The 26,785-nt window shown below is 39.9% G+C and overlaps 1 protein-coding gene across 8 annotated transcripts in view; it reads left to right on the top strand.

Moving 5' to 3' along the window:
• The window catches only part of LOC112582053 (dedicator of cytokinesis protein 11-like), a 61,117-nt gene extending 46,274 nt beyond the window's left edge, over positions 1–14,843 (top strand). For 3 of the 8 annotated variants that reach the window (XR_006640675.1, XR_006640676.1, XR_006640674.1), the window contains 3 exons: positions 2,151–2,341; positions 2,779–2,879; positions 4,460–4,598. Coding sequence is in view for 4 of the 8 variants with exons in the window: in XM_044936930.2 (XP_044792865.1) it covers positions 1,574–1,784; positions 2,151–2,341; positions 4,460–4,501 (444 nt within the window). In the remaining 4 variants the exon portion in view is untranslated. Of the gene's footprint in view, positions 1–1,573; positions 1,785–2,150; positions 2,342–2,778; positions 2,880–4,459; positions 4,599–9,917; positions 9,978–10,908 lie in introns of those variants that run through there. The other 5 variants (XM_044936930.2, XM_045164577.1, XM_044936931.2 and 2 more) reach the window with 5 other exon arrangements.
• Positions 14,844–26,785: the final 11,942 nt, after the last annotated feature.

The raw sequence follows: 26,785 nt of genomic DNA, 5'->3' as shown, positions 1-26,785 counted from the left end.
TCTTTGATCATGAATACTGCTGTTTTAATGTCTTTTTCTAGGAGATCTGCTATCACTTTTTTTTCAGTGATAATGTCTATTGGTTTATTTTTCTTTTTTGAATGGGCCATACTTTCCTATTTCTTTGTATGCCTTGCAATTTTTTTTGTTGTTGAAAACTGGACATTTGTATTTAATATTGTGATCTCTCTGGAAATCAGATTCTGTCCCTGTCCCAGAGTTTCCTGGGTTTTGTTGTTGTTTTTAATTGTTGTAAGCTGTGTCTGTCCCAAGAATCCGCCTGAGGTGTAAATTTGGGATCTTCTCAGTCTTTTCTGAGCCTGTGCCTTCCCCTGAGCATGCGCAGTGATTTTCTAGTCATCCTCATTTATGCAGTTACCTTTGAACAGTCTAGTATTGGATGTCCGGCTCCTAAGAGGGGATGGAGAGGAAAATGAAGGAGAGAGGAAAGGTGCTGGTCTGTTAAATCCCCTGAAAGTCACTTTAGGCAGAGGGGGAGGGCATTGCAACAAAGGATGAGATGGTATAAAAATGGCCACAGCCTCTTTGACTGTCCCCCTGTGATCAGAAGCAGCAATCAGCAGTCATAGCACAGATTCACAATATTTGGAAGACAGGGTCTTTGTTCATCCTGGCTCCTACAAGCTGTTCTAGGAATATGCACACAGCTATCTGCCGTCGTACTTGAGGGATGAGGTATGGGTGGCTGCCATTGTGCCCAGAGTTAAAATTGAACAAAATCAAAATTAAGGCAATTTTCTGTCCAAGTCTTCCCCTGGAAGTTGCAAGTCTTCAACAGACTCCAGAGATACAAAATTGTTCCATCAGATACGTAATGACGGTGTAACTATTGTCTCTATAAGAAGGTAGATGTCTGGTGCTCTGCCATCTTCTGAGATTCCTCTGTGTAATAGGTATTTTTTGAAGTGGAATTCAAATGTGCAGTTAGCCATTTTAATATATGGGGAGCACATGTACACCCGTGGTGGATTCAAGTCAATGTATGGCAAAACCAATACAATATTGTAAAGTAATTAGCCTCCAATTAAAATAAATTTATATTTAAAAAATAAATAAAAATTAAAAAAGAAGTTGAATGTAACATAAAAGCAAATAAAACTAAATAAAAATTTCAAAAAAGCAAATGATAAAGCAATGCTCAGCATGATCTCCAGTTTGTAAATGAATATGTATGCATAGAAAAAAAGATTACAAGGAAATATATGAGAATGTAAATGATGGTCATTGCTGAGTGGTAGCATTGCAGTTTTTTCTGTCTACATTTCTGTAATCTCCAAATAGCTTCTGTAACTTCTTTTTTTTTTAATTTTATTTTATTTTTAAACTTTACATAACTGTATTAGTTTTGCCAAATATCAAAATGAATCCATAACTTCTTAATAATCAGAAGGAAGCAATCCTTGAAGAAAGAGCAAAGACCTCTTCCAAGTTTGTATTCATCACGCAGTGTATTCAATGACTGTTCCACAGTTGATCTCAGAGGTGTTAGTAGCTTACCTGTACCCCATTTTCCCTCCTGTTTAATAAAACACAAAACTTTCTTACTTTCCAGGTAAATGTCAAAGAGCTTGATCCCAAATATGCTCATATCCAAGTCACTTATATGAAGCCCTACTTTGATGATAAAGAACTCACAGAAAGAAAAACTGAGTTTGAAAGAAACCATAATATCAATAGGTTTGTTTTTGAGGCTCCTTATACATTGCCAGGCAAAAAGCAAGGCTGTATAGAGGAACAGTACAAATGCCGTACAATCTTGACTAGTAAGTAGGACTTGGCATAACTTCTTTGTTTGGCATGATCTTTTTTGATACATACAAGCAGCAGCTGGTCAGCACGAAAATGTAACTAAAATTTTAATCATTTATTGTCCTGCTGTTCAGTCACTCACTTACACAAACATGGCTATGTTATAAACCATTCCTTTCCCATATGTAATTCATGATTAGTCCGAGTCGTCTCACAGAGAATTTCTCCTTCAGTCCTGAAGTAATAAGGCACCTATTTGGTCTCTAAGGGATTTTTCCAGAGAAAATATGGGGAGAATTAAGCACAATGGATTTTTGTTTTAATTTGGCTATTTGATTTGCTGTCTTAAGAACTCATTTGTCAATCTTAATCTTTAATAGCTTCAAACTCGTTTCCATATGTGAAGAAGAGGATCGCTATAAACTATGAACAGCAGATTAATTTAAAGCCAATTGATGTTGCCACTGATGAAATAAAAGATAAAACTGCAGAGCTGCAAAAGCTTTGCTCCTCTGCTGACGTGGACATGATTCAGCTCCAACTTAAATTGCAGGGCTGTGTTTCAGTGCAGGTATGTTGGTTGCTAACCATGTATTAAACATTTCTTGTTGTTCTTCTCACTTTCATAAGGGCATAGAACAAGGACTAATTGTAATTGTCTTATACTCTGACTGGGTGCAAAAATCTCTACATTATTTATTAATTTAATAAAGACATTATGTTCAGTTTCTGTAAATTTTTTGTTATGTCAGAGAGCTTTAACATAAATCCCTCTGACTATAGCCAAGCCCTATATTTAGATAGGAGAAATTGTTAAGTAACTTGTTAGAGTATAATTTTGGCAGATGATTTGCTTTAATCCCTTTCAAATAAATTTATAGTAAGAATAGTAAATATGTTTCTCAGGTATGGATTTTTGTATATTGTATTCTTTTTAAAAAGAGAAATGAAAAAATTACTTTTTGATTACATCCTAACAACTCTCATTTTTCTCCTTTTGTAATTTAGGTAAATGCAGGTCCGTTAGCATAGGCAAGGGCTTTCTTAAATGACAGTCAAGCTAGCAAGTGTCCAGCCAAAAAAGTAAATGAGTTGAAAGACATGTTTAGGTAAGTGCTTTGTAGTTTTCAGATCAGACCTCTAGTTTTTTTTACTCCATTGTCTTCTTAAGTGAAATCAAAATATTCACCAAATAATGTCCTTCTAAAAAAATTGTCTGTTCCCTTTTATAACGTTTAAGTTACCTTCTAATGGTATTTTAGGTAGTCAGGAAATGTGTGATCTCTTTCTTGCTGCAGAACTGTAACAGTGTCCTAGTGACCCAAGGCGTTAAATACGACAACGACTTCATTGCTGTGGATATTGTGACACAAACACAAGCCCACATTCATTATGTGATTTCCTCCTCTGCCTGACTGAGCTCATGTCACAGCTTTTCCAGACCATTTAGGCTAGGAAGGGTTGGATAGGTTTGCTTCTATCCTGTATCCTTAGTTCCACTTGGATTCTGCTATTCTAGGGCATACGATAATCTTTTCTGGACTGAGCATCCCTCTAAGCCAATGCATGTCTGAATGGTTGTGCAGTAGAAAAAATCTGTTTCTTATATAAAAGCACTTAGATTCAGAATAAGAGAGACAGATAATTTAACAGACTGAGTAGAAAGATAATTTCCATTCATTTGCTCCTGACTTATTTCATTTACTTTTCCTATCTCTGTATTATCAGCTGTTTCAGGTTACAGAGGAACCACTACTCATTCCCTTGTAGCTCAGTGGGTAAAGAATCTGCCTGGGTTCAGGCTGGGGAACACATGTATACCTGTGGCGGATTCATTTTGATATTTGGCAAAACTAATACAATTATGTAAAGTTTAAAAATAAAAAATAAAAAAAAAAAAGAATCTGCCTGCAGTGCAGGAGACCTAGGTTCGATCCCTGGGTTGGGAAGATCCCCTGGAGAAGGAAATGGCAACCCACTCCAGTATCCTTGCCTGCAAAATCTCATGGACAGAGGAGCCTGGTGGGCTGTAGTCCACAGGGTCGCAAAGAGTCAGGCATGACTGAGAGACTAACACTTACTTACTTAGTACTCATTCATTCAATGTTTATTAATGCCTGGCATGTACAAAAAGATTCTGCTCTTTGCTATGACAGGGATACAGCACAAATGGTCAGTGAGCTACTTTGTCCCCTAAGATTTGCATTCTAATTATGGACATGAAACATAAACATATGAAATAACTATAAAAAAGGTTTTTATGATAAGTCATAACCTCTCTGTCGCCATCTTACCAGCCCAGGGCAGATACTTCATGCCTATAAGCACCCAGCACTGTACTGGGTACATAGCCCCAAATAAATTATTTTTCAATAACTGACATTATCTATAGATGTTAATTAATGTAAGTGCAAGCATAGCTGATATCATATCAAGTGACTGAGCAGGCAGGCTTCCCAGAGGGTATATATTTCAAGCCAGGTTTGGAAGGAGATAAGAAACCAGAAGACAAAGATAGAAAAGGAAAGATATTTCAGACTTAGGAGATGACATTAGCAAAAACACAGTGAGAAAATATGGGGTTCTAATCTTCCTTTTAGGCAAGCTGTGGTTAAAGTAAATATTCAAGTGTCAGAGAGGCTTTTGAGTAATAAGTAACAAAAACTTTATCTTTGATCTTCATCTATAGGAAGTTCATCCAAGCATGCAGCATTGCACTGGAACTAAATGAGCGGCTGATTAAAGAGGATCAGATTGAATACCATGAAGGGCTCAAGTCAAATTTCAGAGACATTGTGAAAGAATTGTCTGACATTATTCATGAACAGGCAAGTATTAGGGTGATTGAAAACGAAAACATGATCTGGGTCCCTAAAGTGTTACTTAGCAAACCTATTAGTTTGAAATACTTGAAATTACTTAGTCTCTTATTTTAAAATCTGTTCTTATATTCTTTACCCATATCAATGATATAATGCAAATCAGATTTGAAGCAATCACTGACAATTGCTTTAGCAGTTGTGTCAGATGTTAAACTATTTTGTTCTTTGTGCCACAGTGCCATTAGAAGTGAATAGTTGTGCAAGTGTGAATTAAGCTACTGTGAGCATGGCTAAGGTCTCTCAAGAAGGATCCTAGAGAAGTGCCAGATCCCTAAATGAATACCCCTGTCTTAGATGTAGGAAACTGGATATAGTTGGCCTTCCATATTCACAGCTTCCACATCCTTGGATTCAACCAACTGCAGATCAAAAATATTTGAAGAAAAATTTCCAGAAAGTTCCAAAAAAGCAAAACTTGAGTTTCCTGTATGTAGGCAGCTATTTACATAGCATTTACATTGTATTAACTATTACAAATAATCTAGAGATGATTTTAAAGTACAGGGGAGGATATGCATGAGTTATATGCAAATACTGTGTTATTTTATATAAGGGACTTGAGCATCCTCAGTTTAATAGCCATGGGAGAAGGAGGACAGTGGTCCTGGAACTAATCCTCTGAGGATACCAAGGGACAACTATACTATCATTTAGGTGAGATCCTGAGTGAGTTCCAAAATTCAGGAATTGTCTTAATACCCATATAGCCTGCAAAACCCTTTTTTATAATACCTAGCATTTTAATATTTGACTGGTAATGTCAATTATAGCTAACTTAGTAAAACACAGTCTGAAACATATAGAAGCAAAGATCTGCTCACCACTGACAGCCAAATTCTGTCATAATTAAGTAGTTAAGACTTTTATAGATCTACTTACCTTAAAACCAGAGTACTCCTGAATTATCCTGGTAAATGTCATTCCTATATTAGGCTCCTGAAATCTGTGCTTACAACCACTCTATACATGGATTGTCACTCAACTATTTTAACATCTTCACCACAGATGTAAAAGTCATGGCCTGATGGGCTGGTCCCTCAGTGCCTGAGCCCTGTTGAGCTTACATAATGTCTCTTTGCTTTCCTTAAGAATGGGTATGTCTTACTGTAACTGAAAGTGGGAGTCCTGCTGCTTGCTGCTCCAAAACCAATAAAGAGGCAAGGTTAGTGGAAAGGGAAAAAAAAAAAAAAAGAAGAAGCAAAACAGCCTATAAGATCAATATTTACTTCAGAAACTCTTCAGACTCTCAATTTTTTTTTATGAAATTAAGACCCCTTAAAAGAAACAAGGATAACTACAGCCCTTTAGAGAACACATTCTTATTGCTGGTTCCAGAAAGGAGAACCTCCTCTCTCCTGGTATGAGCATTTCACTGCTTGCCTGAAGACACTCCCCTGGGTGAGACCATCACATGGAGGGTGTCCTTACAAATAGACTGACCATGGTTAGTGCCAAAGGACTGCAGTGTAATGGTGGGGAGGGGTAGAAGAGAGATTTCAAGGAAAACAGGAGCTAGTTGACTATCTCTGCTATAGGAGCTAGTTGACTATCTCTCCTCTAGCTAGAAGAGCTAGCTATCTCTCTTATGGTATCTTGTATGCTTTCTCTTAGAAAGGACTTTGGGAAATTTGTTATAATTAGTCCAAAGTTGCACTCGTGACCAGGAGTCCAATTTTCTAACCATGGTCATCTTCTCAGTATGGAGAAGCCAGGCAGCTAGACTTTCATCATCCATCTTTCAATGAGATGAGTCATCCCACTCTCCTGCTCTCCTATTCTTATGGCAGGGAATCTCGCCGGCCTGAGGAGTCTGGACTCAGTGATCTGTTTCCTCTTTTTGTCATCTTGACTTCTGTTAGCCCACTTAGGAGTGAGTGTAAACCATCCCAAGGCATACCTTTGCTGCTCAGTTTTCCGAGGTCCTTTTTTGTCTCCTTCCCAAAGCAGTCTGGTGATCAGGACTAGGCAGGCAGGGAATAATTCCACTTCCTTTATTGTCTGTATCTCAGGTTCAGCCCCTGAGTACAGTGGGGATATGCCTCTCTTCACCCTCACTCTTCTGGGGTATGTTGAAGTGTTAGTCACTCAGTCATGTCCGATTCTTTGTGACCCCATGGGCTGTAGCTCCCCAGACTCTTTTGTCTGTGGAATTCTCCAGGCAAGAATACTGGAGTGGGTTGCCATTTCCTTCTCCAGGGGATCTTCTGAAGCCAGGGATCAAACTCAGGTCTCCTGCATTGTAGGTGAATTCTTTACCATCTGAGCCATCTGGGAAGACTTTAATCAAATAGACTACATAATTTGTTCCTAGAAACTGTCCAGTTTACGGGGTTCTATTCTCCATTGTCCATAGGAAAAAACAGCAAAACTCCTCCTTTACAAAAATATAAAACAATTATAGCATTTTAAGCCAATATATATTACAGTTATAGAATTTGCATGCAACTGTATGACCTATCCTTGAACTCTAAATTATTCAAATTGACAGCAAATTATTCAATTTACTGCTATTATGATGATCAAGATATTTAGAGCAGTCATTCTATACAGTTCTTTTTTCCTTGCTAAAAAAAACAAAATTGACCTGATGTTGTTGTTCAGTTACTCGGTCATGTCTGACTCTTTGCAACCCCATGGACTGCAACACACCAGGCTTCCCTGTCCTTCAACACCTCCCGGAGTTTGCTCAAACTCACATCCATTGATTTGGTGATTACATCCAATCATCTCATCCTCTGTTGTCCCTTTCTCCTCCTGCCTTCAATCTTTCCCAGCATCGGTCTTTTCCAGTTAGTCAGCTCTTTGCATCAAATGGCAAATGTATTGGAGCTTCAGCTTCAGAATCAGTCTTTCCACTGAATATTCAGGGGTGAGTTCCCTTATGATTAACTGGTTTGATCTGCTTGCAGTCCAAGGGACTCTCAAGAGTCTTCTCCAACACCACAGTTTGAAAGAATCCATTCTTCGGCATTTAGCCTTCTTTATGGTCCAACTCTCACATATGTACATGACTACTGGAAAAACCATAGCTTTGACTAGATGGACCTTTGTTGGCAAAGTAATGTCTCTGCTTTTTATTCAGAGTCAGCTGAGTCAGTTTTAAAGATTTTGGCTTTATTCAGTGATTCATGAATCTGGCAGCATCCCATCTGGCAGATAGAAAGGAGCTCTGAAGAGCCATAGAAAATGGAAGCCTTTTACAGGTAGAAGGAGTCAGGTCAAGGAAGTTATTCTAAAAGAGACCTGATTGTTTCAAGCAAGGTCACCTTCCTCTGGGGCACAGCAAGAGTCTGCCCAGTGAAGTTCCTCACTAGTGCTGACCAGGAAATTTCAAACTTGAAAGTAATGCATGTACTTTTTTCAACTAGTTCAGATTACCTGCCTGGAAAAGACTGAAACTGCAGTTAGGTTGATATTAATTCTCAGGTGATGTGGGTTTAGCACAAGTGACTTCATTTGGGGCCTCTTGTCTCTGTCTCTCTCTCTCTTCTTTTTTTTTTTTTTTTAATTTATTTGCCTGCACCATGTCTTAGCTGTGGCATGTGGGATCCAGCTCCCTGAGCAGAGACTGAACCCAGGCCCCATGCACTGGGAGCATGGAGTCCCATCCTCTGGACCACCAGGGAAGTCCCTTGTCTCTTTAACACCCTGAAATTTGGGTTTTATGAATCTGCTGTCATATTTTCCACCTGTCTTTCTCATTTAATTTCTTTTTTTTAATTTCTTTTTTTAAAATTTTATTTTATTTTTAAACTTTACAATATTGTATTAATTTTGCCAAACATCGAAATGAATCCACCACAGGTATACCCGTGCTCCCCATCCTGAACGCTCCTCCCTCCTCCCTCCCCATACCATCCCTCTGGGTCGTCCCAGTGCTCCAGCCCCAAGCATCCAGTATCGTGCAGCGAACCTGGACTGGCAACTCGTTTCATACATGATATTATACATGTTTCAATGTCATTCTCCCAAATCTCCCCACCCTCTCCCTCTTCCACAGAGTCCATAAGACTGATCTATACATCAGTGTCTCTTTTGCTGTCTCATACACAGGGTTATTGTTACCATCTTTCTAAATTCCATATATATGCGTTAGTATACTGTATTGGTGTTTTTCTTTCTGGCTTACTTCACTCTGTATAATAGGCTCCAGTTTCATCCACCTCATTAGAACTGATTCAAATGTATTCTTTTTAATGGCTGAGTAATACTCCATTGTGTATATGTACCACAGCTTTCTTATCCATTCATCTGCTGATGGACATCTAGGTTGCTTCCATGTCCTGGCTATTATAAACAGTGCTGCGATGAACATTGGGGCACACGTGTCTCTTTCCCTTCTGGTTTCCTCAGTGTGTATGCCCAGCAGTGGGATTGCTGGATCATCTCATTTAATTTCTATAAACCATGGCTATTATATTTAGTTCTAGAGACCAAATTTTAGACCCTTGATATTATATCTTCTCCTGTGGTTTAAATTCTTCTATATTCTATATTGATAGGTAACCAAGAAAAGTCTTACTTTCTATTGGTTTATATTTATGAAATTTGCATTGTCATGATGTATCCTATTTAGGTGTACCTTGGTTTGGGCAAACGTTGACTTTTTAGTGAATTTTTGTAAATCAGTATTTCCAATATTTCCATATAAAAGAAAGCTCTATTTTTAGTCAGACACTTTGAGGTATATTATTTCCCAAAGGAAAATATAATACAAAAGAAGATAAAATATAGCTGTGTACTGAAATGTGAGTTATCTGTTCAGCTCCATAAATGATGACTTGACAAAAAGATATGGCCTGGCTATTCCTTGGCCCTTTTCAGTGTTATCTGTTACACTATACCAAAATATGAAGTTCTTTCTCTTATAACAGGACATTTTTCTATTATGGATTTTATATAAAACATGATTTGCAGCAGCACAAATGACATGACCCATTTCTGCCACCGGAAGCCAATTTTCAGGCTTAATACTGAAGTTTCAAAGCTAACTTGACAACCTAGTATTGAAAGCTTGAAGCCTAAGTTTGGACTGGGCAGTAAAGAGGTTGGATGTGATGTGTATGCTGTTCTTCCATCTAATCCATGCATGAGATATCACTTGATTTTGATCACACAAAATGGATAATTTTTAAAACATCTATACTAAATTAAGAGATGCTTACCCCTTGGAAGGAAAGTTATGACCAATCTAGATAGTATATTGAAAAGCAGAGACTACTTTGCCAATAAAGGTCTGTCTAGTCAAGGCTATGGTTTTTCCAGTGGTCATGTATGGATGTGAGCATCGGACTGTGAAGAAAGCTGAGCGCCAAAGAATTGATGCTTTTGAACTGTGGTGTTGGAGAAGACTCTTGAGAGTCCCTTGGACTGCAAGGAGATCCAACCAGTCCATTCTAATGGAGATAGCCCTGGGTGTTCTTTTGAAGGAATGATGCTAAAGCTGAAACTCCAGTACTTTGGCCACCTCATGCGAAAAGGTGACTCATTGGAAAAAACTCTGATGCTGGGAGGGATTGGGGGCAGGAGGAGAAGGGGACGACAGAGGATGAGATGGCTGGATGGCATCACCGACTTGATGGACATGAGTTTGAGTGAACTCTGGGAGTTGGTGATGGACAGGGATGCCTGGCGTGCTGTGATTCATGGGGTCGCAAAGAGTCAGATACGACTGAGCGACTGAACTGAACTGATTATGATTATATGTATATATTTATGAAGTTCTTCATTTCCAAGAAAAATGTTTTGCATCAATTAGTTTACATAATTATGGTATACATTTGAAAATTTGACTTATTTTCTCTTTACTTAAAATTATTTATGAAATCTCCAGGGAAAGGGCATGGGTATCAGGATATTTGAAAAGCCCCCAGTGAACTTAGAACCACACTTAGAAGATGATCTATGAACTCATATCAAGCAGTTCATTGTTTAGGCTCTTGTTATGACCATCTGCTAAAAAAAATTTTTAAAGACTGTGTTACCTCTCAGTTTCTGTTGAATTTTGCATTTTACAACCTTTCATTTTTCTTAATGAGTAACCAGATCTTTTCTGCTTTTTGGATACACTGCCTTTGTAATACAGCTTTGAAGATTTGAATTGGTAATGTTTTCCTTTGCTCTTTCTGCTTTATATCATTTTAAATAGCTACGTGTCAGTGATAAATTGGAATATGCCTTTGATTTCGTATACACATACCTTTTTTGGCCATGGCTATTTTGCTTCGTGATAAACATGCCATTTCTTTCGTTTTAGATAATATAAGAAGACCCAATGCATTCTCCCTGGATGAGCAACACATTACATGTATTTTGTGCGATTAGTGGTACATCGAGTGACCGAAGTTATGGTTCCCCAAGATACACTGCTGAAATATGAGGACATGCAGATGTCAAGTGACAACAAGACAACTTTCTCAGGAATATTTGGAGCTGTGCAAATGTTAAAAATTTAAAGATTTGTTATACACAGAGTGTTTCCTCCTGACACCAAAACCTTCATGCTTTCATACAGGGTGCTTACATATTTGTAAATATTTAAGCAACTTGAAAGTGCCTGGAAAATTGCACCACTGTGCTTAGTTTGTACTTTTTTAGGTAAATCAATATACTGAGAAGTAGAGCTCAAAACCTTAATTTGATTTGCTTACTTGTTACTTAAAATATTAATGGCACTGTGTAAAATGGTATAATGGCACTCAAAAGGTAAAACTTTTTTTAATTAGAAGTGAAGGAAATAATACTTTGAACTTAGCATTTTTCTTGACAGGAAGCTAAATTCATTATTATACTAGTCCTTGGAGAAAAAAACTGATAAATTTTTCACGAAACATGGATACTTCCAACTGAGGAGATAATTTGAAACCTTGCCTTCGAGTGGTCTAGACTGGGCTAAAGGAAACAGAAGCATTATGTGAAAAGGAAAGTTTCACAAAGAAAGGATATGTATATAGAAATACCAGGCTTACCAGTCCTTCAAGTTTTGATCCAATGATGCTAGGTATTCCAGTCAGTGGTCTCTCTAACATAAAAGGCAAGGGATTCCTTTGTGTCCTGTGTTTGCCTAGCAAGCAGCCTTTGTTGCCAAAGCTTCATCAGCTGAGGCTGTCCATAAAGCTAAACAAACATCTCTGAGATTTGCAGTTACTTCTAAGTTTATCAGCAGAGTCTGAGGGTAGGGATTTTGTAATGATGACTTTCTTCAGTTTACAAGGTTAATAAGGATTTTGATAGAACTTGATGATCACAGCATTTCTTGGGTCAGTATCCATAACCACCATGTTTTTAGCAGCTGCTGGCTAAGGATTGCATCTCTAACTATGAAGAAACCTCAGATTAACTAAATAATTCAGGAGAAACCAAGATGTGAAGGACATTTTCACCTTGAACTATCCATAAAATTTTGGCTGCCTTTCATGTAAACATTAAGTCCTAGATTTATTTTTCATATGTAGTTTAGCCTATCTTATAGACATTAAAAAAAAAAAAAAAGAAAACAGACACTGAAATATAAGTGGATTGCATGGAGCTTTGGCTTTTTAAATACTCTGTGATCAAGTAAATCTTAGAGATCATTATGCACCTGTCTTGGGCATATTTCTTTACATGTTATTTTTAAGCTTTCAGGGGAGCATGAAATTACTTATAAAAGATTAATTTTGTATTTTAATAAGGGATTCAGAAATTCCTTAATATCTTGGAGTCACGTGAAGAGTTAGTTTCACCTTTAAAACTATTATATGTGGCACATATATGTAAAAAAAACTGTCACCCAGAGAGAGTGCTGCCTTCTGAGAATGAGGCATCTTAGGGAAACTTGAGTGCTCTTTTGTCAATGACCAGTCCCTATCCTATCCCCCAGTATATACTGTGCCCTGTGGGTCATTTTAAAAAGTGTAACAAATGACCTGCCCTCAAGGAAGTTGCAGTCTAGTTGAGGTGGCAAGATAGACATGAAATTAAATAATACAAGAATTAACAGTATAAGACAAGATAAGTTGTCTATGAGGACTGCCAAATGAATGACACTGTCCATAACTCATATCATATTCAAGGGATGAGAAGCTGCTGTGAGTGTGAATGTTCAGGGATGACTTCATGGAGAAAGGAAAGCCTTGAATGGGCTTTCAAAGATGAGAAGCTATTCTAGGCAGGAGGACCATCACGCGCAAAGGTGTAGAAAGATTTTGTAAAAGTTCAGGGTACTGGTGAAAGGACCAGTTTTGTTCAAGGGAGTAGTGGATGCTAAATCTAGAAAGACTATTTAGACCTAGATATTGGAAAGCCTTGAATACCAGGATAATAGTATTTTGACTTTACTCAAGAACAGGAGGAAACCAGTCAAGGTTTTTGAATGGAGAGATTACTTGACTAAATATTATTTTCATGAATGTAATCCTTTATATTGCTGCCAGATACCTTTGAGTCTGAGAGAGATGGACGTATGGAAACCAGTTAGATAGTTATTGCAGTAATCTAATGAGTCCATAAGCCCATAGATGTGAACAAGAATGGAGAAAAAGGACAAGTGCAAGAGATACTATGTGGAAAGATTGGGCATGACTTATTGATGGCTAAGGAGAAAAAAGGAAAAGCTAAAGAAAATTTTGTGTCCTGTGGCCAATGAGTTCTCCAGGTCATGGCAAAATTTTATGGGATTATTTTCACCAGCTTCCAAACTGAGGGTAGAAAGGTATATAGAGACAACACGGTGGGTTAGACTAGAGAAAGCCACTAAGTATGCCTTGAAACACTGTGCATGTTAGGTATTACTGTTTATATAGTTTAATGATTTCATGAAGTGATTTGGCCTCTACAGATGAATTCACATCAAGAATACATTTCTGCTATACTGATTATTTTTGCAATTAAGCTTGACTCCAGGTTCCCTGGAAACTACTGTTTTGATAGTCTCTGAGCAGCTTGTAAACTGTGAATAAAGTCAGCATAGTGGTGTTAGCTTATCACAAGAATGATAACCCACAGAGAAAGCAAGCAATTCCATGCAGGTTTTCTGAGTAACGAGCGCACCAATGGCATCATGTCCATAGATGGTATTGTTATTGTTACCATATTTATATGAATTGACTGCATATATAAATACTGTATCTTTTTAAAAATGAAACAGCAGCAGTGGTAGCAACAGCCTTGGAACTGTGACCAACATATCGTAGAACTAGAGATGACTCACTGGTTAATTAACAAACTAAATAGGTCAGCATGATACAAACCCAAGCCTTTGATTATAAATACTAGTCTATCTGTAATGCAGAACCTGAGCAATGTATTGAAATCTTAGGAGTTTCCTAACTCTTGAAAATCTTAATAATGAGATACATATTTCAGGCTTCTCATACACAAAATGGTGGGCTGCCTTCAGTCTTCTAGTAACGGTACACTATACTTCACTATCAAAACACAGGGAGAGGAGTAGAGTAAAAGACGATTAGGGGTGGGGAATGGGTTTGTATCACAGGACTATTCCCCTGTCCTGGAAGTTGACCAGTAAGAGTGCTTTGTTCATCTTGTTCCAGTGACAATGCTTTCTTTCTAGTCCCTAGCCACATAATGGTTCCTCTAAGAAAAGTGTATATGTATGTTTATCCAGCTCCAGATTGACGTTGCGACTAAATTCTTCAAAGATTGTGCCTCTATGTATGGCATCTTAAGACTTTTTCCAACATACTTTCTTGTCTTCTGTTTTCCTCTTTGTTAAGCTGTAATTTGTACACCATGCAATTCACCCATTTAAAACTCAAATTCTGAAGTTTTTAGTGTATTCACAGTTGTGTGACCATCGCCACAATTAATTTTAGAATATTTTCATCACTTCCAAAGGAAACCCTATACTCATTATCAGTCACTCCCATTGCCCACCTACCAGTCCCCAGCCCCTGACAATCAGTAATCAACTTTTCTGTATCTATAGATTTGTATCCTGGACATTTCTTATAAATGGAATCACATACTGTGTGGCCTTCTGTGACTAGCTTCTGTCATTTAGCATGATATTTTCAAGGTTCATCCATGTTGTAACTTGTATTAGAATTTCACTCCTTTTAATGGCTGGATAATAACTCCTTTTGTATGAATATGTCATATTTTGTTTGTTTATCAGTTAATGAACATTTGGTTTGTTTTTGCTTTTTGGCTATTGTTGATAATGTTGCTATGAACATTCGCCTACAAGTTTTTCTATGGGTATGTTTTCATTTGTCTTGGGCATATACCTAGGAGTTGAATTACTGGGTCATATGGTAACTATGTTTAAACTTTTGAAGAACTGCCACTCTTTTCTACAGTAGTTGCACCACTTTACAGTCCCAGCAGCACTAAATAAGGATTTCAGTTTCTCCATATTCTCAACAACACTTGTTATTATCTGCCTCTTTCATTACACCTTCCTAGTAGGCGTGAAGTGGTATCTCATTGGGGTTTTTATTTACATTTCCCAAATAATTAATGAAGTTGAGCATCGTTTCATGTGTTTGTTGACCATTCTTATACGTTCTTTGGAAATACGTCTATTCAGAGTGCTCACCCATTTTTAAACACTGGTTTCTCTGTTGATCGTTGAGTTGCAAAAGTTCTTTATATGTTCTAGATGCAAATTTCTTATCAGCTATATGATTCCCATATATTTCTGCATATTGACTTTTTACTTCTGTAATGGTGTTGAGACAAAAGTTTTTAATTTTGATGAAGTCCAATTTCTCTACGTTTTCTTGTCGTTTGTGCTTTGATGTTGTATCTAAGAAGGCGTTGCCTAGTCTAAGGTCATGGAGATTTACACCTATATTTTCTTTGAGTTTAAAAATTTTTTTTTTATTTTACTACTTACCCATACTTTATTTACAAATTGCAAGTCTTCTTATGGTACATAAAATGCTTTCTGTAGCTCATCTCAGCTTTGTTCACACTGAAGTGAGTTGTTTTCTATGCTCAATTGCTGCTGATGCCACTGATTTGCTTTCTTTCAGGATCAAGATGGGCACTTTCATATATAATCTTATTTTTAATTCCTTCTCTGGCAAGTCTTTCCTGGATTCTTAGCTTTGCATAATTATACCTACAATGGAACCAGCATCCTAAAGTCGCCAAGATAAATCCTCCTATTCCAATGTCACATAATCTTCTAAATCTACCTTCCCCTTCCCAGGGTCCCTGGGCTCTGGCACAGCCGCCACAGGGACTGTCAGCACCTCGGAGTTTTAGTTTTAACTCTTACTTTTAGGTCTTTGATTCATTTCAAGCTGGATTTTGTTTATGGTTTGAGATAAGGGTTCAAATTCATTGTTTTGAATGTGGATATCCAGTTGTCTTTGTATTATTTGTTGAAAAGATTTATTTTCCCCCATTGAATGATCTTAGCACTCTCTTCAAAAATCAGTTGACCGGAAATGTATGGTTTTATTCTGGGCTCTCGGTTCTATTCCATTGATCTGTATGTCTGTCCTTATGCTAGTACTACATTGTCTTGATTACTGTATCTCTATGTTAAGTTTTAAAATTGGGAAGTGCAAGTCCTCCAGCTATGTTCTTTTTCAAGACTGTTTTGGATATTCTGGTCCCTTGCATTTCCATATAATTTTTAGACACAGATTGTCAGTTTTTGCAAAAAATGTAGCTGGGATTTTGGTAGTGTTTGCTTTGAATCCATAATTTAATTTGACGAGTATTGCCACCTTAACAATATTAAGTTTCAATTCAAGAGCATAAGATGTTTTTCTGTTTCCTTTGGTTTTCTTTCATTTCTTTCAATAGTATTTTGTGGTTTCCAGTGTAGAAGTCTTGCACTTCTTTTTTTAAATTTATTCCTTGGTATTTTATTCTTTTTAATGCTATTATAAAGGGAGTTGTTTTTTAAATTTCATTTTCCAGTTATTCTTTGCTAGTTTATAGAAATACAACTGACTTTTGTATATTGGCCTTGTGTCCTGAAAGCTTGCTGAATGCATTTATTAGCTTTAATAGTTTTTTAACTGATTCTTTAGTGTTTTGTATATAATATCGTGTCATCTGGAAATATAGAGAATTTTACTTCATCCTTTCCAATCCTGATTCTTTTCATTTCATGTTCTCACTTGGCACTTGGCTAGGACTTCCAGTAGAATGTTAAATGGCAGTGGTAAGAGCAAGACATTCTTGTCTTATTACTCATCTTTGGGAGAAAGCTTTCAAACTTTCACGTTAGGTGTAGTTTTAGCCATGGGTTTTTCATAGATGCTTTTTATCAGGTTGAGGAAGTTCCCTGCAACATGCTTTGCATCTGTTTTCCGATTCAATCAATTCCCCCATAATCATATGTAGGCTACAGTCCACAGGGTCGCAAAGAGTCAGACCCGACTGAGTGACTTCTCTTTCACTATGACATATAAGGAAATAGATGACAAATGGTTAAGAAATGTACTCAAGATACACATTAAATTAGAAATGAAATCAAAGCATCCTAATTCAGAGTCCAACGTGTTTTCAGCTCTTATATACTATTTCCTACAGTCTGTTGCTGCAGCTTTGTACAGAGACCCAAAAAGTTTCCTCTCTTCCACTTTTTTACTAAGAAGGTAAGCCATTTAAGGGTGAAATTGTCGGTCGCTCAGTCAGGTCTGACTCTTTGTAACATCATGGACTGTAGCCCACCAGGCTCCTCTGTCCATGGAATTCTCTAGGCAAGAATACTGGAGTGGGTTGCCATCTCCTTGTCCAGCGGATCTTCCCAACCCAGGGATTGAACCTGGGTCTCCTGTAATTGCAGGCAGCTTCTTTACTGCCTGAGCCACTAGGGAATCTTCTGATTTTTCATCTCTGTTTCCCTGAAACCTAAAAGCACCTGCCAAAGAATAAGAACTTGAGCTGTCTCAAGGAAAGAAAGCCAGATTAGGTAAGCAGATGCTTCTAGAGCCTTTAGTATGGGCAAGGCAATGTGGACAATACCCCAGCCCTCAAAGTGATTATGGTTGAGGCAGATAAGACATAGTCATAAAAGGAGATATGAGAAGGTCTGATAATAGCAAATCACTGGTCATGAGAAGTGCTTGAATAGTCAGAGCTTTTGCAGATGTAAAACAAAAGGCTTCATGAAGGAGGACAGCCTTGAAGGATGGGTAGGAACGAGCATGTGTGTGTTAAGGAAGGAACCTAGACAAGGTTTTTAACAGGAAGTTAAAAACTTCATTTTAACTACTATATGAATGCTGACCATTAGAACCGATCACTATAAGAGCTATGCAAAGGAAAGATAATAATAGACTGCATATAAAAGCCGGTAACATTGTCTTGTTCTTCTGATCCCCTTATCTTTTGCCTTAGACTCAAACTCAGTAAAGCATGTTTTTATTTTTTTGTCAGAACATTTGCACTCTATTTGCTTTGTCCCAGTGTTAGAAAAAATTTGAAGCCAACCTCAGTCAAGTTCTGACCAAAAAGTATTGTTCTTTGCATATTGCAGCATTTTGTAATAATCACTGATTCTCTAGATCATCTAGGGCTGAGAGTCTTACAGGCTGTGCACTCCTCACCTGGAAAGGTGAGTATGTGCCTCTGATAGGAAACAAAGGGAAGGTATCATAAACTGTTGAGGGCTACAACCTGGGAATTGAGACGACCTGTCAGAATTTTTTTATCTACCATTATAAGCCAGCTATATGGACGATCAAGGCTGTATTGAGCGGGTAGATATGCAGGTGTCTTGCTAAGTCACTTCAGTTCAGTTCAGTTGGTCAACTGTCATATTGAGTGTGTCCAACTCTTTGCAACGCCATGAACTGTAGCATGCCAGGCCTCCCTGTCCATCACCAACTCCTGGAGTTTACACAAACTAATGTCCATTGAGTCGGTGATGCCATCCAACCATCTCATCCTCTGTTGTCCACTTCTCCTGCCCTCAATCTTTCCCAGCATCAGGGTCTTTTCAAATGAGTCAGCTCTTTGTGTCAGGTGGCCAAAGTATTGGAGTTTCAGCTTTAGCATCATTCCTTCCACTGAACATCCAGGCGTGATCTCCTTTAGCATGGACTGTTTGGATCTCCTTGCAGTCCAAGGGACTCAAGAGTCTTCTCCAGCAACACAGTTCAAAAGCATCAATTCTTCGGTGCTCAGCTTTCTTTATAGTCCAACTCTCATATCCATACATGATGACTGGAAAAACCATATCCTTGACTAGATGGAACTTTGCTGACAAAGTAATGTCTCTGCTTTTTAATATGGTGTCTAGGTTGGTCATAATTTTCCTTCCAAGGAGTAAGCATCTTTTAATTTCATGGCTGCAATCACCATCTGCAGTGATTTTGGAGCCCCCCTAAGATAAAAAGACACTTACTACTCTTTTTCCTATTTCCAATCAGTCTGTTTTTCCATGTCCAGTTCTAACTGTTGCTTCCTGACCTGCATACACGTTTCTCAAGAGGCAGATCAGGTGGTCTGGTATTCCCACCTCTTTCAGAATTTTCCACAGTTTATTGTGATCCACACAGTCAAAGGCTTTGGCATAGTCAATAAAGCAGAAATAGATGTTTTTCTGGAACTCTCTTGCTTTTTCGATGATCCAGTGGATGTTGGCAATTTGACCTCTGGTTCCTCTGCCTTTTCTAAAACCAGCTTGAACATCTGGAAGTTCATGGTTGACATACTGTATAAGCCTGGCTTGGAGAATTTTAAGCATTACTTTAGTAGTGTGTGAGATGAGTGCAACTGTGCAGTATTTTGAGCATTCTTTAGCATTGCCTTTGTTTGGGATTGGAAAGAAAACTGACCTTTTCCAGTTCTGTTGCCACTGCTGAGTTTTCCAAATTTGCTGGCATATTGTGTGCACCACTTTTACAGCATCATCTTTTAGGATTTGAAATAGCTCAACAGGACTTTGATCACCTCCAGTACCTTTGTTTGTAGTGATGCTTCCTAAAGCCCACTTGACATCACATTCCAGGATGTCTGGCTCTAGGTGAGTGATCACACCATTGTGATTATCTGGGTTGTGAAGATCTTTTTTGTGCAGTTCTTCTGTGTATTCTTGCTACCTCTTCTTAATATCTTCTGCTTCTGTTAGGTCCATATCTGTCCTTTATTGAGCCCATCTTTGCATGCAATGTTCCCTTGGTATCTCTCTTTTCTTGAAGAGATCTCTAGCCTGTCCATTCTATTGTTTTCCTCTCTTTCTTTGCACTGATCACTGAGGAAGGCTTTCTTATCTCTCCTTACTATTCTGCATTCAAATGGGTATATCTTTCCTTTTCTCCTTGGTTTTTGCTTCTCTTCTTTGCACAGCTATTTGTAAGGCCTCCTCAGACAGCCATTTTGCTTTTTTGCATTTCTTTTTCTTGGGGATGGTCTTGATCCCTGTCTCCTGTACAATGTCATGAACCTCTGTCCATAGTTCATCAGGCACTCTGTCTATCAGGTCTAGTCTTTTAAATCTATTTCTCACTTCCACTGTATAACCATAAGGGATTTGATTTAGGTCATACCTGAATGGTCTAGTGGTTTTCCCCACTTTCTTCAATTTCAGTCTGTATTTGGCAATAAGGAGTTCATGATCTGAGCCACAGTCAGCATTCAGTCTTGTTTTTGCTGACTGTATAAGCTTCTCCATCTTTGACTAGAAAGAATAAAATCAATCTGATTTCGGTGTTGGCCATCTGGTGATGTCCTTGTGTAGTCTTCTTTTGTGTTGTTGGAAGAGGATGTTTGCTAAGACCAGTGCATCTCTTGGCAAAACTCTTAGCCTTTGCCCTGCTTCATTCTATACTCCAAGGCCAAATTTGCCTGTTACTCCTAGTATTTCTTGACTTCCTACTTTTGAATTCCAATCCCCTATCATGAAAATGACATCTTTTGGGGGTGTTAGTTCTAAAAAGTCTTGTAGGTCTTCATTGAACCGTTCAACTTCAGCTTCTTCAGTGTTACTGGTCGGGGTATAGACTTGGATCACCGTGATATTGAATGGTTTGTCTTGGAAATGAACAGAGATCATTCTGTCATTTTTAAGATTGCATCCAAGTACTGCATTTCAGACTCTCTTGTTGACTAGGATGGCTACTCCATTTCTCCTAAGGGATTCCTGCCCACAGTAGTAGATATAATGGTCATCTGAGTTAAATTCGCCCATTCCAGTCCATTTTAGTTTGCTGATTCCTAGAATGCCAATGTTCACTCTTGCCATCTCCTGTTTGACCACTTTCAATTTGCCTTGATTCATGGACCTAACATTCCAGGTTCCTGTGCAATATTGCTCTTTACAGCATTGGACCTTGCTTCTATCACCAGTCACATCCACAACTGGGTGTTATTTTTCCTTTGGCTCCATCCCTTCATTCTTTCTGGAATTATTTCTCCACTGATCTCCAGTAGCATATTGGGCACCTACCTACCTGGGGAGTTCCTCTTTCAGTGTCCTACCTTTTTGCCTTTTCATACTGTTCATGGGGTTCTCAAGGTAAGAATACTGAAGTGGTTTGCCATTCCCTTCTCCAGGGGACCACATTCTGTCTCACCTGTCCACCATGACCCATCCGTCTTGGGTGGCCCCACACAGCATGGCTTAGTTTCATTGAGTTAGACAAGGCTGTGGTCCATGTGATCAGATTGGCTAGTTTTCTGTGATTCTGGTTTCAGTCTGTCTGCTCTCTGATGCCCTCTCTCAGCGCCTACCATCTTACTTGGGTCTCTCTTACCTTGGATGTGGGGTATCTCCTCTCGGCCGCATCTCCTGACCTTGGACATAGGGTATCTCCTCTTGTCGGCTGCGGTGGTGTGCAGCAACCACTCACTGAAGTCACTTCAGTGGTGTCCAACTCTGTGACTGCATGAACTGTAGCCTGCTAGGCTCCTGTGTCCATGGGATTCTCCAGGCAAGAATACTAGAGTGGATTGCCATTCCTTCCTCCAGGGAATCTTCGCAACCCAGGGATCCAACCCAAGTCTCTTGCGTCTCCTGCATTGCAGGCAGATTCTTTACCTACTGAGCCACCTGGGATATACAGGTAACCGATTATAATTATAATCCAGTGGTTATGCCAACGACCGAGCGACTTTGCTTTCACTTTTCACTTTCATGCATTGGAGAAGGAAATGGCAACCCACTCCAGTGTTCTTGTCTGGAGAATCCCAGGGATGGGGGAGCCTGGTGGCTGCCGTCTATGGGGTCACACAGAGTTGGACACGACTGAAGTGACTTAGCATAGTTATTCCAAGGGTGCCCTTTCTCTGTAATTAACTGGATTGGGTCTTCTGGATTCTGTATCCATTTGAGAGATGTAAGTAATAGTGCCTAGCACTATTATATCTGGATGTTTGATACTGAGAAGCAAAAGCAGAGCTAATATAGATGTGCAGTTCTGTTCAGTGCAAAGCTGACCAGGTCCTATAGTGCTCATGCACTGAATTATTTCATAGTTCCTCTTTGCCATAGTCAAGATTTGAGATGCTTCCAGAAGCAATGTAACATGGAGATAGTACTAGATCTTCCCTCCATAGCCCAAACTAAATCTAGATAGACAAACACCCAAAATGAAAGAGGTTGAGTGAAGGGAAAGGGCTGATCTGGCAGAATGATCCCTACCACAACAAACAGTGAAAGTGAAAGGCTTCTGGGAGGAAACTAGGCTGAACTTGGTTCCACCGGAACCCCAAGTAGGTACCGGGTCAGCTGAATACAATTCAGGTCACATGCAAGAGAAATTATGTTCAAAGAGGTAATCTGGGGTATTTACACAGAATGTTTTGGTTTTGAAAATAAGATAATCCCCACCACCACCACCACCACCACATCCTCCTTTGTTATGGAAAGTGAAAGTCACTCAGTCATGTCCGACTCTTTGCAACCCGATGGACTGTAGCCCACCAGTCTCCTCTATCCATAGGATTTTCAAGGCAAGAATACTGGAGAGGGTTGCCATGCCCTCTTCCAGGGGACATTCCCTACCCAGGGATCGAAGCGGGCTCTCCTGCATTACAGGCAGATTCTTCACCTATCTGAGCCACCACGGAAGCCCACCGGCAAAACATACAAAGATGCTGGCTGATAGCAATCAACCTTGCCATACTGGAACACGCTGACTGCATGGGAACCCTGCCCTGTGTCTGTCTTCCTGAACGGTAGCCAGTTATTGATCGTTGTAGCTTCCACACACATCTGAGCATCGACCACCCGTCCCTTATGCCCCCAAACTCTTCGGCCTCTCTGCTTACCTCCTCTGGCTTCCTTCCACTATCAGAATTACACAGAAGTGGTTTTCGGTTTGCAATTGAACTGATATGAGTTACTCCCTCAGTATTTCCTCTCTAAAGAGTCTCTAAAGCCATAGCCTCCTTCAGTTGAATTTAATGTATGTTTCTGATTTGGATTTCTTCTAGCAATGTTCACAGATAACCAGCTCTCTTTAAAAAGGTGAAAAAGTTTTCAGTTTCCCGTTCCCATTTCCTACCCATTTCTCTGCAGCTATAGAAATCCTTTAGGGGAAACTTTGCCCAACCAATCTTGTTTAAAGACATTTCATCCTCACTTCAGGTAATGGGACCTAGAGTAAGGTCTACAGTCTGTGTCTAGCAGTCCAGTGTTGGCCCCTCCCTCCCAGTGCCTCCCAGGTCCTGTCCTCTGCTCAGTCTCTTCTTCTCTCCAAGAGCTCCCCACCCCTCTGTGCTGTGTGCTCTCCTCACACTAGCTGCTCATTGCTCGCTGTCTGGATGCATCCATTCCTGCAACCATGACCCATAAATCCAGCTCATGTCACTGAAGGGCATTTCAGCAAGTTTCTCCAGCCACTGCAACTTGTAGGAAACTGACATTTAGTTAGTCAGGATCTAACAAGCCTGCACTAGGGAAATGTCTTGAGATGGAACTGGCTCTTCTTCACTCGTTGTGTCTCTTCTTCACTCTTCTTCACACTTTGGAGTGAACCTCTCTTCACTCCAAATCTGATATTTATCTCACAGATGGATACCTCTCTACCCTCAGGTTCCCTCCCTGCCAGATATTCTGCAGCACGGATTTCTTCCTTTGGATGGCTCTCAGCAAATCAGTCCCTGGCCCTGCTCTGCTTCCCCCTCCTGATCCAATGTTGGGACATCCCTAGGAAGTCAGCTACCTCATCAACCCACTCACTCTTCCAGGAGGTAGCAGAGTGGGGTGGGTATCTTGCACTTCCTCTTTCCAGGAGGCCAACAGGCCACCACATCTTTGTAATTGTGACAAGGTACATACACACACCTCCATTGATTCAGGACTTTATTTTTTATGTCTTTCAGTAGATAGTCTTCTCCAGCTAATGCCTTTTTCCTTCAGGGCTACTATCTTAGACGTCTTGGGTCTTATTAGAGGAATTAAACTGCTTTATAGTTAGCAGCAGTAATAGAACTGAAATTGTTTGTTCAAGTTAACAAGTTGGAGGTCGCTAGTAGTGAGAAAGCCTTCACCAGGAAGTGGAAAGGACAGCTACAGGGATGGTGAGGCAGACCTTGATCATCCTCAGATTCCTAAACATAGCCTGCCTGTAGACCAACTGCCAGGTTAGAAATGAGGGTCAGGCTGCCCGCTCCTGCTTGTGGTATGCAGGTATGTGTGTATAGACCCTGATCTTCCCCACCATCACCTGCTGGCCGACCTCACACATGCTCACTTCTATGGTTATTCCTTTGTTCCCTGGTCCCTTAGATCTTAGAACAGTGGTTCCTAACTGGGATTGGTCATTGGGCAGGATCAATGCCAAGACATTTGGCAATGACTGGAGACATTTTGGGAAGTGGGGTAGAGACCTGGGGTGCTGCTCAACACCCTAAGGTGCACAGGCAGCCACCCACAACAAAAATGTACCTGGCCTCTAAGGTCAGGAGAGTGGAGTACCACTACCACCTGCCTCAGTGAACTCCCTGAAAGCTGCTCCACCGGCTGGTTCATCCTCAAGGACCCTTTTGCTGGCCATCCCATCAGTAAATTCACTTGGCGATCTCTTTCCTACTAGGGACTTTTTTACCCTCAACAGCAACTGTTACCCTCTTGTGTTCCTGCGCACCGGGCTTCCCAGGAGGCGGTAGTGGTAAAGAACCCGCCTGCCAATGCAGGAGACATAAGAGTCGTGGCTTCCATCCCTGGGTTGGGAAGATCCCCTAAAGGAGGGCGTGGCAACCCACTCCAGTTTTCTTGCCTGTAAAATCCCGTGGACAGAGGAGCCTGGCAGGCTACAGTCCATAGGGTCACAAAGAGTGAGACACAACGGAAGTGACTTAGCACATGCACACACAAGTACCTGCATACCACAAGCGGGAGTGGGCCTCCTGACACTCATTTCTAATCTGAAACTTGGTCTACAGGTGGGCTTTGCATACACGAGCTCATTTTATACTCACTGCAACTTTGTGAAGCAATTACTAATATCACTCACCACCTTACGACTGGGGAAGCTGAGGCACAGTGAAGCTAGATAAGTTGTTTGAGATCACACAATAAGTAGTGAGCTAGAATCTGAACCCAGGGAATCTAGTGTAGAAATTCACACTCTGAACCACCACATGGAGATGAATCAAGGAAAAAAGAGGACAGATGCAGGAGAATAAAATGATGAGGAAGGAAGGAGGAGGAAAGCCTCAGTTCCCTGACATCGTAAGGCAGTTGCTAGACGGTACCCAGCCTCTTTTTCCAGGCCCGTGGATCACCCACTTCCGTCTCTGTTACCAAAGCTTCCTAAGTACATCGGACTTAGGCAAGAGTTCAAATCAATGACATAAGTGGTGTCCAGAGGAATCAACGTTTTCTTTCATTAAAATTTTTTTATTGGAGTACAGTTGCTTTATAATATTTTGTCAATTTCTGGTGTACAGCAAAGTGGATCAGCTCTATGTATACATATATCCCTTCTTCTTTGGATTGCCTTCCCATTTAGGTCATCACAGAGCATTGAGTAGAGTTCCCTGTGCTATACAGTAGGTTCTCATTGGTTATACATAGTCGTGTATATGTGTCAATCCCAATGTTCCAAATTTATCCCTCCTCAACACCAGTTTCCCCCCTAGTAACCAGAAATCTGTTTTCTACATCTGTGACTCTATTTCTTTTTTTTTCATCCTTTTTAAAATATAAATTTGTTTATTTTAATTGGAGGCTAATTACTTTACAATATTGTATTGGTTTTACCATACATCAACATGAATCTGCCACGGGTGTACACGTGTTCCCCATCCTGAACCTTCCTCTCTCCCCTTACCGTCCCTCAGGGTCATCCCAGTGCACCAGCCCCAAGCATCCTGTATCATGCATCGAACCTGGACTGGCAATTCATTTCATATATGATATTATACATGTTTAAATGACATTCTCCTAAATCATCCCACCCTCTCCCTCTGCCACAGAGGCCAAAGACTTCTATACATCTGTGTCTCTTTTGCTATGTGACCCTATTTCTGTTTTGCAAATGAATTCATTTGTACCATTTTTGTTTTTGATTTCACATATCAGATCAGATCAGATAAGTCGCTCAGTCATGTCCGATTCTTTGCGACCCCATGAATCGCAGCACGCCAGGCATCCCTGTCTATCATCAACTCCCGGAGTTCACTGAGACTCACGTCCATTGAGTCAGTGATGCCATCCAGCCAACTCATCCTCTGTCGTCCCCTTCTCCTCCTGCCCCCAATCCCTCCCAGCATCAGAGTCTTTTCCAATGAGTCAACTCGTCACATGAGGTTGCCAAAGTACTGGAGTTTCAGCTTTAGCATCATTCCTTTCAAGGAAATCCCAGGGCTGATCTCCTTCAGAATGGACTGGTTGGATCTCCTTGCAGTCCAAGGGACTCTCAAGAGTCTTCTCCAACACCACAGTTCAAAAGCATCAATTCTTCGGTGCTCAGCCTTCTTCACAGTCCAACTCTCACATCCATACACGACCACAGGAAAAACCATAGCCTTGACTAGACAGACCTTTGTTGGCAAAGTAATGTCTCTGCTTTTGAATATGCTATCTAGGTTGGTCATAACTTTCCTTTCAAGGAGTAAGTGTCTTTTAATTTCGTGGCTGCAGTCACCATCTGTAGTGATTTTGGAGCCCAGAAAATTAAAGTCTGACACTGTTTCCACTGTTTCCCCATCTATTTCCCATGAAGTGATGGGACCGGATGCCATGATCTTCGTTTTTTGAATGTTGAGCTTTA

The sequence above is a fragment of the Bubalus bubalis genome, chromosome X, assembly GCF_019923935.1.
Source record: "Bubalus bubalis isolate 160015118507 breed Murrah chromosome X, NDDB_SH_1, whole genome shotgun sequence".
Classification (NCBI taxonomy): Eukaryota; Metazoa; Chordata; class Mammalia; order Artiodactyla; family Bovidae; genus Bubalus; species Bubalus bubalis.
This window is presented reverse-complemented; position numbering and strand designations above follow the sequence as displayed.